Source organism: Notothenia coriiceps, unplaced genomic scaffold (genome assembly GCF_000735185.1).
Source record: "Notothenia coriiceps isolate Sejong01 unplaced genomic scaffold, NC01 NC01_scaffold00016291, whole genome shotgun sequence".
In the NCBI taxonomy this organism is placed as follows: domain Eukaryota; kingdom Metazoa; phylum Chordata; class Actinopteri; order Perciformes; family Nototheniidae; genus Notothenia; species Notothenia coriiceps.
In genome coordinates, this window is record NW_011348992.1 from 61,263 (window position 1) to 74,013 (window position 12,751).

Consider the following 12,751-nt stretch of genomic DNA (forward strand, 5'->3'; position numbering starts at 1 on the left):
AGGCAAAGCTCTCTGTCTTCCCGCGCATTTTCTTCTACCCTCACCTATGGTCATTGAAGATGGGTCATGACCGAAGACGAGATCCGTACAAGCGGCCGAGATGGGTTTCTCCGCAGGGTGGCTGGTGTCTCCTTAGGATAAAGGTGAAAGTTCGGTCATCAGGGAGGACTCGGAGTTGAGGCCGCTCCTCCTTCGCGTCGAAGGCGCCAGTTGAGGTTGTTCGCAGCCTAGTTGATGCCACACTGGGCGCCTCCTAGGCGACGGTGTTCCTAGGCACGTCCACTGGGAACGAGACCAAGGGGTCGACCTAGAACCGACTGGCGGTTTTATCTCTTCGCTGGCCTGGGCGCCTTGGGATCCCCAGTCAGAGCTGGTTGATGTGGCCGGGAAAGAAAGTTTGGGGCTCTCTGCTGGAACTGCTACCTCCGCGACCCGCCCACGGATAGCGGGGAAGTATGGACTGGATGGGATGGGATGTTGGTACTGTGCGAGGCTGTTTTTTTGTATAGCAGATATTGTGGTCAAATTCCTTTTACCATGCATTTAAAACAAAATACACACTAAAGTCTATTCATTTATGCTGTCCATGAGCAGACCCAGTTTAAACGTGAATAATCCTACTGATTGAGAGCCATATTCCAGTAGAGTAAACAGTATTGGCTGAATGTCGCAAATGTATCCAATGATGCGGTCCTCTTTGTACACGTGAAAACTGAATAATCACATCCTGTCTCTCCAATGCATTGGACATAGGCGCACACTGGCTGAATACTTTGCTTACAGTTAATGTAAAAAACAAACAATATGCATGATGTTCGTAACACGACCAGTCCAAAATTCAAGGATCCAATGTGTTTTTAAACGGAGCAGAAATAGACTAGTCTCCGATTCAGAGTTCTTGGAGTCCATATTGGACTCGACTTGAGTATCCAATTACTATTAAATTCAACTTGCAAAATGTTAAACAAATTAGACCTTTCTTAACTGTCAATGCTGCAAAGTCATACCTCCACTGTATGATTCTATCCCACATTGAATACTGTTTTACAAACTGGTCGTTTGCTTGTGCCACAAACCTGAAACCCATAGAACAGCAGTACAAGAGAGCTATCAAGGTTTTTGACAGAAAGCCAAATTCATACCACCATACCACCATCCTTGAAAAACACAATTTCTTGAGTTTCGACAATTTTAAGTCTTCTAAAAGCAAGTGTTTTTTTTTATAAATGTCTACATGGACTGGCCCCCCCCTTCCCTTTTAGGGGAATTCATCCACACACAAAAACACTGGACGCTGCACTAGATCAGAAACCAGAGGAGACTGTGAAGTCCACCATGGACTGACCACTTTTGGACAAAATGTGCAGCTCTTTCTGGAATAGCCTACCAACTGAGATATGGGATTGTCCCACTCTCAATAGTTTTAAAGGTGAACTCACTGGAATTGACCCTTGACCGCAGTCCGGGTTCGCACGTTTTTCACTCCGTTAATGACGACCACAACACACTGGTAGGTTTATAAATTATATTTCGAAATCCAGACCAACTGTAATCAAACCTATCTAGATAGCTTATTTTTTATAACGCCAATTTCCTGAACCCGAGGACAGCGCTCCGCTAAAATAAATTACGGCCAAAGATAGTGTTAGCTTATAACAACAAACATTAGCTTCACACTGATAGCTAGCGAAAGTTAGCCAGATAATGCTAGCAGTGTGATGCTGATGTGAGAGGTCGCTTTATTAAAATGATTACGTAAAGTTACATAAGACTAATAGCAGGAAAATTGAAAACATTAGTACATAACACGTGTACCTTTGAGTCACTTAAGTAATGGTACTTTAAATATTACAGCCTTAGTTGCTTTCTGTCACTGCTAGCTAAATTGCGATATTGAAATGCGTTAACTTGTTGCACAACTGGTAACTGCTTAGTTAGCTTACTTTCTTATGTACCCCCTCTTATTAATACGTCCTCAAGTGTCTTTATTTTAATTTAACCAGTGTGCCAACCATGGCCATTTACACATGCCTAATACACGTGTTTCAGTGGCACTTGGTATTTCAATATAGAGCTATCCCCACATTGTGGCCTCAACTGACAGCAAAGCTAAATTAAAACCTGCATATCCAGCCATTGACCTCAACATTTTATAATAATTATAAATAACATTACCGATGTTTCTCTTTAATCAATTATTATTTTTTAACATTCGACCACTAAAACCACAATTTTCCGTTGCCACAAGGGGGAGCTTTTGACCCATAGTTTCTATGTGTTTTACCAACTCGAATACTTATCCTACTGAAAACATGCCACTCTTGTCTGTGTAACTATGGTTGTAATGATTCATTCCCAACAGATGTCCACTGTTTTCCTCAAATTATACCTTTTCTTTTGCTAATACTGCCTCATAATTACTTAAATGATTCCTCATCTTACTTCATCTGCCCTCAAACGTTATCTTCCCTACTCACCATCTTTCTTCTCTTTTTGTGCACCAAATAATCTATTCCTCCTTTGCATCCATCATTTTCCTCCTTTTTCTCTTCACCCAGGATCTGGGAGCAAAGACAGACTCTGTTTGGACTGCTGATACTGCTTATCCTCCTCCTCATTGCCTACAGTGTTGAAGGAACACACCAGAAGGTGACTAAATAATGAAAAATGTTAGGCTGACATGAATCATACATTCTAGCTTTTTAACGGGAGGCTATAGTGAAACAAATGTTATTTATGTTGTGGTTACAGTTTGCTACCTTTTTCACCACCTTTATAGTGAATTTAATACACACACAGTATAAGGGGCGCCTGTACCTACGAGATTGGAGCGGGTGACTATCGATTGAAGGGTTAGTTGTATGATTCCTCCTTACCTTGTTAAAGTTTCCTTTAACTACCATCATGCAGAACTAATGCTTTAATGCAGTTATTTAGTATTTCTTAGGTTGCGCACAGTGACAGATTAAGTCAGATTAGAATGCACATCATTTTTGATTGTAATATTGGGATTTGTTTCGCAGAATAAACATCATCTCTAGCAACTGTATGCCTGTCTGCACACATCAACTTAGTTTAATTATTAACTTCTCATAAAGCACAGTGGTAGCTGCTAATCTCTTATGTCTGGGGCAAATTAATGGAGGTGTGACCTTGAACAGACTCTGAACCCTTTCCCTTTTTTCCCACTTTTTTGGTTCTTTCCTGCAGTGCTCTCGACTAACTTTTTTCACCATCCTCCCGGAACCGTCCCGAAATACAATCTAAGCCGTCCCGAAATTAATGTGGACCGTCCCGAATTTAAAATATGAGTTTTTCTACTACTTATCATTAGTTAAAATCATTCAAAGTGACCTTTAACATAAATAAAACATCATAAAAATCATTAGATGATAATTCATCAACCTTTTTATTTGAATTTATGTTAAAGGTCACTTTGAATGATTTTAACTAATGATAAGTAGTAGNTTGGGTCGCGACCCACCAGTTGAGAGCCACTGCTCTGCTCATATGACAACACTAGAGTCACATGTTATGTCATGTGACAAAGTACTACAAAGTAGTGAGGACATAGTAGTGAGGACCTTGAAAGTAAGTACACCTTACAAAGAGGTAGCAATACCTAACAAGCTGGAGAGGTAATGCTATTATAACAACTGGAGAAGAGTTAAATATACATGTTACTAGTTTAATGGTTGACTATTCCCAGTGAGAAAAAAATGATATTCTGCTATAGTGAATACAATATTGAAACTGGGTATCAATGTTATGTACAACATGTTATACACATTTGTGTATGATAGTGTACAATGATACACATCTTCAATAAGTCAGCAATTATGTTTACGGTTTATGGGATTTTCATCTCAAAACCACTGGCACTCTCTACTGACTGTTGATAGCAATGAAATAGGTCGTATACTAGGGGTGTTGAAATGAATAGTTTCTACGATGCATCGTGATGCGGACGTGGACGATTCTGCATCGATGCAGGAACAGCACATAATCGATTAAAGCATAGTAACGTTGCTTCCTGATCTTCCGATTCTGCAGAATCCTCTTGCTATTTCCAGACGATAAATACGTGTATAAAGTTTGTGAAGGCAGGAGGAAAGCTTCCGCGATCACCGTCTCCTCTGTTCCTCCAAACCCCGCCTCTCCCTGAAAATAATGAGTGACAGGCTGATAGTAACCTGATAGAAACTTTATTATTCACTTAATCACTGATTGATATATGATGAAGCCAACTTAATCTCCTACAATCATGGGATTTATGTAACAGTACGACAGAGAATGTAAGTGTGCACCCACATGCACTATTTTTGTTTTTATATGCTGTTGTAAATACTCCTGTCAAGTCATGTTTGTGATGCCACATTCAGGACATTCAGTGTCCTTTTTTGAGTAGGAGCTGCAGCTAGACTGCAGAAGCATTAGTTTTTTGTTTTTGAGGATGGAACAATTTCACACACAGATATAGGGAGGCTAGCCCTATACAATTGATTTATTATGGTTTATAATTTAATGTTGCCGTTACTTTTGTGCAAGTCAAGTAATTGTTGAATGATTGTTTTAGCTTTGCTCTTTACTTTGAGGTAGATTTCCAAAGTGAAACTACAATGAAAGTTTTTCACCAAATTGTAAACGGGATAAGAAGCTGTGCAATAAAAGTTTATTGTGGCACTTCTCCACTAAGCTTGTATATACCTCTGGTGGTGCAGTTGTATACTGTTTACAGAGAAACTGTGGTGGTGTTCTTTCCAAATGTTGACATGGAATCAAATCAAAGTCCAAATCTGGATTTCATTTAAGGCCTATTATTAAGTTTTATAGACAGGAAGAAAAACAGTGTTAGTCTTGTAAGTTAGTGGTGCTCTCGTATCGAGTGTTCTGATATTGTTTGACCCAGTTACAACAACTGTCCCATTTCCTCCAAATAGAACTACATGTCTGCTGGTACTTGACACCGTTCATCACACGCTCCACAGATAATCTTAAAAATAATCACCCAAAAAATAATACATATCTGTCAGAACCATCAGCTCTACAAAATGACTCTTAATCGTTTAAGCTTCTACAGAAAAAAAGATGTATTATAAGAGTTCTCTGAGGTCATGTGTGTTTCCTGTTTGTGGTTTAACCTCAGACTTGAAGAGAGGAATCAGATACTACATCAGGCAGGGAACTTGATATAACTGCTACAGCATTGGTTGCTGATAAAAAGGCCAATGTTGGGCTACACTTTTTTTCTAAAGAATTAATGTCAGCCAATTAAAGACATTAATATGCAAAGTACAAACCTCGCTGACCACATACTTATAAATATCTAATCATTTTGGATTGTTGTACACAGGTAAATACTGGTTCCTTCTATTAATGCCTGTAGGGTTTCCATTTGTAGAGCAATTTCATGGTGAAGTTAGTAGGCATTTCAGCCCACAACGGGAACATATGGTGGGAAACACAGAATGCTTATAAGTGTGATTATTCATATATATTATTTTAAACAGCTCCATTTGAATATCTACCTAGGAACATCATTTATAAACAGATAACATCTAAAGATAACTGATTTTGTACCAGTATCGACCTTTAAAAAAAAGATATCAGTGAAACTCTATAAAATATGCACAACAGCAGCTCCAGCAAGGAGCACCAAGTTCTGTCATGAACCCAGTGACACCACAACCTGCAGTAGCACCCTCGCTCACTAGAGGGTGACATTGTACATCAAATCCTTCTGAGAAAGTGAACTGGGCCAGGGAGAGTAGCAAAAAACTCTCAAATTACATTTTGGAGCGCCAGAATTTGGCTTTTAAAAACAGCAGTGTGGAGGACACGCACTTCAATGTTTCCAGTTCAGCTCCACAGGGCGAGGGTATAAAAGTGTGACAGTGGACTCTCTGATGACAGATGGACAGAGAGGGCAAGCAGATGTTCTGGGACCCATATCTGTTCATCACTAGAGACCCAACACCTCCCCTCTCTAGAAACGGAGCAAAAACACTCAGAGGCAGATAGAGTTGGGGGGTAACAACAGAAGAGAGAGGAAAGGGGGGAGTAAAAGGGGGTTCTAAGCAAAGGAGAGACATAGAAAAAGGAGTACAAGTAACATGAGGGAGTGTAAGAGAGGGTGAGAGTGAGCCACGCAGTGGGGAGCAGAAAGAACCCAGAGAAGGGGAGGGAGTGTGTTCCTATCCCCGTGTGCACTCAGTCAGAGGGGTCAGTGAGTGCGATTGTTCCTAGACTGCCTGTCAAAACAGTGCGACTACCACAGCGTCTATTCATCTCCACCCCACTTTGAAAAGCATGCGCTCACAAACCCATACGAACTCCCGTATGCATGTGCAAATGCATAAGGAGCCTCCAAAAGCTTTTAATAATGCTCTTGCTAAAGCCTTAGCAACAACCTAACAACAGCATCAACACACAAGTCTTTTCAGAACTGCGTCACTGCACCAACACCATCAGCGACTGTGTTTGTGTTCAGCTCTGCCATAAACATGCACAGGCAAGTGAACAACTGCACTGTGAAAGTGGCATACAACTTGTTGTGGAGTCAGAGGAAAAAAAAATGTCTTACCAGGTAGAGAAGGAAGGTGTGAAGGCCGGTGCCAAGACCAACCGAGGAGAGGATGCCCAAGCCGACCCAGTAGGCGCACCACAGCGTCTTCTTCTCCATGTAGAGCACATACTGCAGAGGCCAGAAAGAGGGACGGTCAACCACATGGCAGAGACACATGCACAGAGTGAGGAAAACAAGAAGGAGGGGGGGCACAGAGAGAAGGGAAGAGAAGAGACAGAGTGAAAGAAGTTAAGAAAGTGAAAGTGTGCAAAACAGAGGGCACTTAAAAGGGTGGGTGAGGGCAAGTGAGTGGTAGAGAAAGAGAGGGAGAGAGTGAGAGAGACCTTTCGAGACAAAGGTTGTTGAGTTTAGAGGACACAGCCGAAGGGTAGGAGTGTTCAGCACACTGACAGAAGAACAGAACCATTATTCTTATTGGTGGCAGACAGCTCTTACACAACTATAATGTAAGGCAAGCCAAGATTCAGTCTATCACCATGTTTCTCTTTTTCCTGTTGATCAACAACTATCACTCAATCCATCACTCCGTTTACACCTCCTCCCTTGAGCGTAGGCAGGTCATTTTCAGGAGGAAGCACAGAGTGAGTAGATTACGGGAAGAAGTGAGGGGGTGGAGGGGATCGGGGGGTGTGGGAGGCTCTGACCGAAGACTGCATTTCCCAGGAAACCCAGCAAAACAAAAACATCACATACTGCATGTCTCCCCTTGCTGGAAAGTGCAGTGCCGGCCTTGGGCGATTGTTACGTGAAGTTATTGAGAAGTGATTGCGCAACTTCCGAGTATCTGTGTAAAACTGTGAAAAAAAACGTTTTATGGAAGTGGGTTTCAAAATACTTCAGCACATGTCAGGAAAGCAGGGCTCGAGCTTAAGGACGTCCCGTCGTCCCGGGGCCGAAAAAAATAGTGTCAGGGAGGATAAAAAATAATTTTGGGACGAATTTGGGACGAGAGTTAAAATAAAAATACCCTGCTAACTCTACTACAANGGATCCTCTCTTTTCCTCTCTCCCTCTCTCTCTCTCATGACAGCCCCTCTGTTTCTCATGCAGCGGGCTAAACAGTGGGCGGGGCTTCAGGTGATTATGCAGCAGCTGATCTGATCTCTCTCTCGCGTCCGGTTACACTTCACTCGCGTTTATGTCCATATCGATCAGATCCAGCTCTCCTGATCGTCGAATATCGGCCGATAATGATCGGCGGCCAATCGATCGGAGCATCGGACATTTCGACCTGCAGGTTTTGAATTTACCGGTTTTTATTCAATTTTACCAGCTAAAAACCGGTAATTACCGTCTAACGGAAACCCTGCTGCAACCCACTTATTTGGGAAATAAGTCAAACTTTTATTTTGAAGGCCCGGTTTTCTAACGCTGTGCATGCAGTAGGCGTTGGACTGGAAGTACCGGAGACCATAAACAGTTTTGAAAACTTCTGTCACGTAGATACAAATGAACACATAATGAAATATGACCCCCGGTTTGATGATTGACAGGTCACAGAACAATGGGAGCTATCTACCCTTATCCACAATTTAAAGTAAGTCACACAGACTATCTCCTCTTTGCTCTTCTCTCTGTGTGGAACAGCAAGTTCAGCTGTCAGAACAAAGTGAAAAACAAACAATGGCACAAAATATTATTAATATTTCGGGTAGTAATAGATTTATTTATTTTCTTCTCAGAGTGTACCAGAATGCGTAGTTTATATGTTAGTATTTCTAAAAATCTCCTGGGGGAGAATCCCCCCGAACACCCCTTCTGGGGTTGGGTTTTCAGCACGTGTGCCTTTTTATGTTATACAGTTCAGCTTTGATTTCATCATCTCATTAAACCTTATTTATATATTAATTAATAATGTACGCTGAAAAGCGTATATATTACAGCACGATCTGTTGTTGAATAGATTTGAGAGGTTCAAAATTTCGGACCAGTTGAGAACCACTGCTCTAGAGTCACCAACAGAGGGGGGTGTAAAGCCAGTAACCGGAACAATTCCAGTCAATGAAGCTGGAGCAGAAGTGGCAGCTCAATGTTCAGTGACGGGGCGATGGCTGTCCCGTGTCTCCTCTCTGTGCTCGCATCCCGCTGAGACTGCGGGAGATCAGACTGGTTATTGGAGAAACATAAAACACTGCAACTCAAGCGTGTAGAAGGAAAAAAGCACACTTTTTGGCACACCATCAAGTGTATTTTATCCAGCTGCTCTGAGGGAGGAGGTTGTGGGTGGGTGCTTATAATACAGACCATGAAAACAATAAAATCATGCAGGAGCAGGAGAGATCTCATTTCATCAGGGGCTGTGGAGGCGAGGACCGGTACACACATGTGCACACTAAGTCCTGCACCTGCGTGTCTATCTGCCATACTAATTATAAAAAAATACAACCACGGATAGGACTCTTTTTCACCCTACTTAGCTTTTTTAAGTATTCAAGAGTGTCACTGCACTCCATAAAACCTCTTTTAACTGAGAGGGGGTTAATGATGAGTGTGACGATTGAAAGCTTGGAAATCCTGTAAATGTTTTAGAAGAGAGCTCATCTGAGTCATCCACCATTAAATTACTCTGGGTAATGGCTGTTGCCATTAAGTCATTATGGGCAGCATGAAAATTGTTGTGCTTAAATCAACAGCAACAAAGAATTAAAGTCATAATTGAAGCTGCGCATGTTGCTGTTTATATAATATAAACTAGGGTAGTCTTTTCTTCTAAGTTAGAGGTGTACATGTTGGTTCTTTCTCGAAGCATGGTTTTCAGCAGACACTTGGGCAAACAAAATGCAACCTTTTGGGATAACGAAAACTCTAGCACCATGTTTAAGAGTCATGATTTACAGTGTCTTGTGTTTAAAAAAATGTGGCTCATCTAAATAAAGGCAAATTCTGTAGTTTTCTATATTCAGTTTCTTTTAGGATTGCTAAATTATAGGTTGAAGGGGTGGCTTGTATAGAATATACAGCGTTTTCCTTACAAACCTCCTGAAATTAAGTTTTGGCTGTTGCCAATTACCAGACGCTTTAATTAGGCCTAACTATCGCTGTGAGTGCAGAGCAGGTCTGAGAGTGAAGCTTCCACACGCGTCCGTAAAGCGATCAACGCATATGCCGTTATCATTGGTGGAGGAAGTGCTCACATCCTTTAACAGAGTGACTCATTACTCATGCCACTCTGTAAAAGTACTGTTACAAGTTGTTTAAAATGTATGTATGTTAGTACAAACAGGAAAATGTCCCTGTGACTGTAATTATTTTATAGCTTTCTTATGCTTTAACATATAAGCAGGTTTCTGCTGTTGTAGTTGGTTAAGGTGGTGCTAATGATTGTTTTATTTATAGATTAATCTACTAATATTTTTACCATTTATCAAATGATTGGGTTAGAATCACAATTTTACTCAAAACCCAAAGTGACATCGCACTTGTTGTTTTTTATCCAACCAACTGTCCCAAACCTTAACAGTGTTTTTTTTTTTAAATAATAAAAAAACAAACTGAATGTTTTCTTATTTCAGAAGCTGGAACCATTATTATTATTTTCATAAAAAAGACTCTGACGATCAACATAGTAGTAGTACGTTTTTGTCTAATATCTAATAATCTAATATCTCGTGATATCGGTTCTTGTAAAAAACATAATGCTTTATTAACTCATGTTGTTTTCCCTATTAAAGCCATTATTTGTAAAGTTGTTAAATAACCAATGCTAGCAAATAAATGGTGTGAAGTAAAAGCTAAACTTAGTTGCTTCCCACCGCTGGCCGTTAGAAACAGTCCGCACACACATTCACAGTCTGACAAGAACATGTGGGTGAGGGAAACTCAGTCAAAGCATGGCATGGTATCAGACAAAGTTTGTGTGTGTGTGTGTGCGTGCGTGCGTGCGTGCGTTCGTTCGTGCGTGCTTGCGTGTGTAGGACACTTCTGCTTACTCACCTGACCATTGTGTGGCTTTTAGCCTTGCTTCAACCCCAGAAACAAACAATGGTGCACCTCACAGAGACAGAAACCTGGCTGCTTTGTTTTATTTGTGACTCACATGGTCCTACTACTCGTATGCCCTGGTCAAAATGTTCCACTACTCCCAAGTGTTGTGGTACTTCTTTTTACAGTGACGTGATAATGTTGATAAGAGAGTTGTTTCTGTACTCAGAGCTAGTAATGCTCCTGGTCGGCTCTTTTGAAAGGGTTGTAAATACTCCCATGGGTGTGGACTGTTTATATAACATTGTATCCATACAGAATGTCCTTGATTTAGCCATACATGCTTTCTGTGACAAACATGACTCAACATAGAATAATTGCTCCTCTGCTCACCAAAGTGTGTGAATTGATACCACACATACATTTTGCCCGGATCATGAGTGACACATCAGGATCATGTTCAGTAGTTCTTTGGAAAGCTACTCATGACTCACCACTGGCTGGCAGTAACGGATCTGTTGCTCTAACTGCAACACCTCTTAAATTCGATTTGAAGCCATTCATTTTTAACTACATCTAGATAGTGTGTCAGAACTTTATCGCCTGGATTTGATCCTCTCACTACTGAACATGCAGTATTACTAACGTACCATAAAGATACGATGGTTGGCAATTTTACAGTCGTAAGTCATGGATCTGCAGCTGCTTGTGAGGGGGAATCTCACTTTGGGTATGGATATGATATACCACGAGAGGAATATTATATCCTTTTGCAAAAATAAGAGTTAAAAAAACCCTACAAATGCCTTCATCTATGAATTTACATATATTAGATAAGTAAAGTTAACAGTTAATTCAATCAGTATATCGAAATCCTCATGAGGTTGCCCAAATGTCTTTTGACTTACTCATCTCCAACTCTTTCAAAGATGAATACCAGAGAGGTGTGTGTGTGTGTTTGTGTGTGTGTGTGTGTGTGTGTGTGTGTGTGTGTGTGTGTGTGTGTGTGTGTGTGTGTGTGTGTGTGTGTGTGTGTGTGTGTGTGTGTGTGTGTGTGTGTGTGTGTGTGTGTGTGTGTGTGTGTGTGTGTGTGTGTGTGTGTGTGTGTGTGTGTGTGTGTGTGTGTGTGTGTGTCAGGAGTCTCTACTTAGCAGCATTGTGGATATTGGGACTTGTTTCAGGGTTTGAATAAGAACAGAAAGCTAAAAATCCAACACGCTTTCTCTTCCTTCCTTTGATTCCTCTGTTTTCTCACTGGAAGGCTTATTGAAGTAAGAAAATAAACAAGAGTCAGAAATGTAAAACAAACAAGGCTCTTTTAAAGAGAGCGGCTCCTTAGGTATGCTAATTTTGCAATCTTACAACAAATCAGTCATGGGGTTATTGCCTGTGTGTGCGCCAGATTAGACTTCACTCGCGTTTATGTCCGTATCGATCAGATCTAGCTAGTTCTAGCTAATGATATGACTACCTGCTTATTAAAAGACACCTAAACAATAAGCATCGCTATGCAACCGGGTGAGGCCGCAAAGTATAGCGCAGCATTATGCATTTGTTTACATGCCCACCGGAGGCATTACCAACAGATCAACGCATAATCAACCCATACAGGATATCTCTTTCTCCACATTAAATGTTAGACATTAGAATTGACTCTTCTTGTCTGTCACATACTCTTCTTGTCTGTCACATACTATTCTTGTCTGTCACATAAGCGGCGCAACTGATGCGGTATTGTGCTAAGGGGAAATTATTTTGACCGGACATTTTGACCGGAGAGATTTAGTTTTGCCGGTCTTCAGCATATTTTACCGGTCAAAGTCCGGTAATTACCGGCCAACGAAAACTCTGGTGTGCGCACTCGGTTGTGTGTGTAGGTGTGTGGCACTTGTGTAAGATGGGGACGATCACTCCCTGTGTTTTAGCTTGCCATTCTTATTCTTTGATATCTTCCATGATTAATTTCTAAAGTGAATGTGTGTATAGACATTAATGTGTGTGCGGTGAGTGTGTACACCCCCTAGCTCTGGTTTCCATTTTTGACTGTTTCCACCTGCGGCCGTAAGCTTTGAATCTGCATAATCATAGTTATGTTTTTTCTCCTTTTCCTAACGACCTAACGAAAGTAAAGGCTCATTCACTCGTGACGCTTGTTTGTAGTTCAAAGCAGAAGAAGAGTCCCACTGCTATTCAGGAGATTCAGCCTAGATACTGGCCTACATATAACTGTCTTCATGTTAACAA

At 41.1% G+C, this 12,751-nt stretch overlaps 1 protein-coding gene across 1 annotated transcript in view; it reads left to right on the forward strand.

Moving 5' to 3' along the window:
- Window positions 1–2,661, forward strand: part of LOC104949483 (vacuole membrane protein 1-like) — a 13,329-nt gene extending 10,668 nt beyond the window's left edge. The window contains exon 4 of the mRNA XM_010775843.1: window positions 2,559–2,661. Within this exon, the coding sequence (XP_010774145.1) occupies window positions 2,559–2,661 (103 nt within the window). The remainder of the gene's footprint in view (window positions 1–2,558) is intronic.
- Window positions 2,662–12,751: the final 10,090 nt, after the last annotated feature.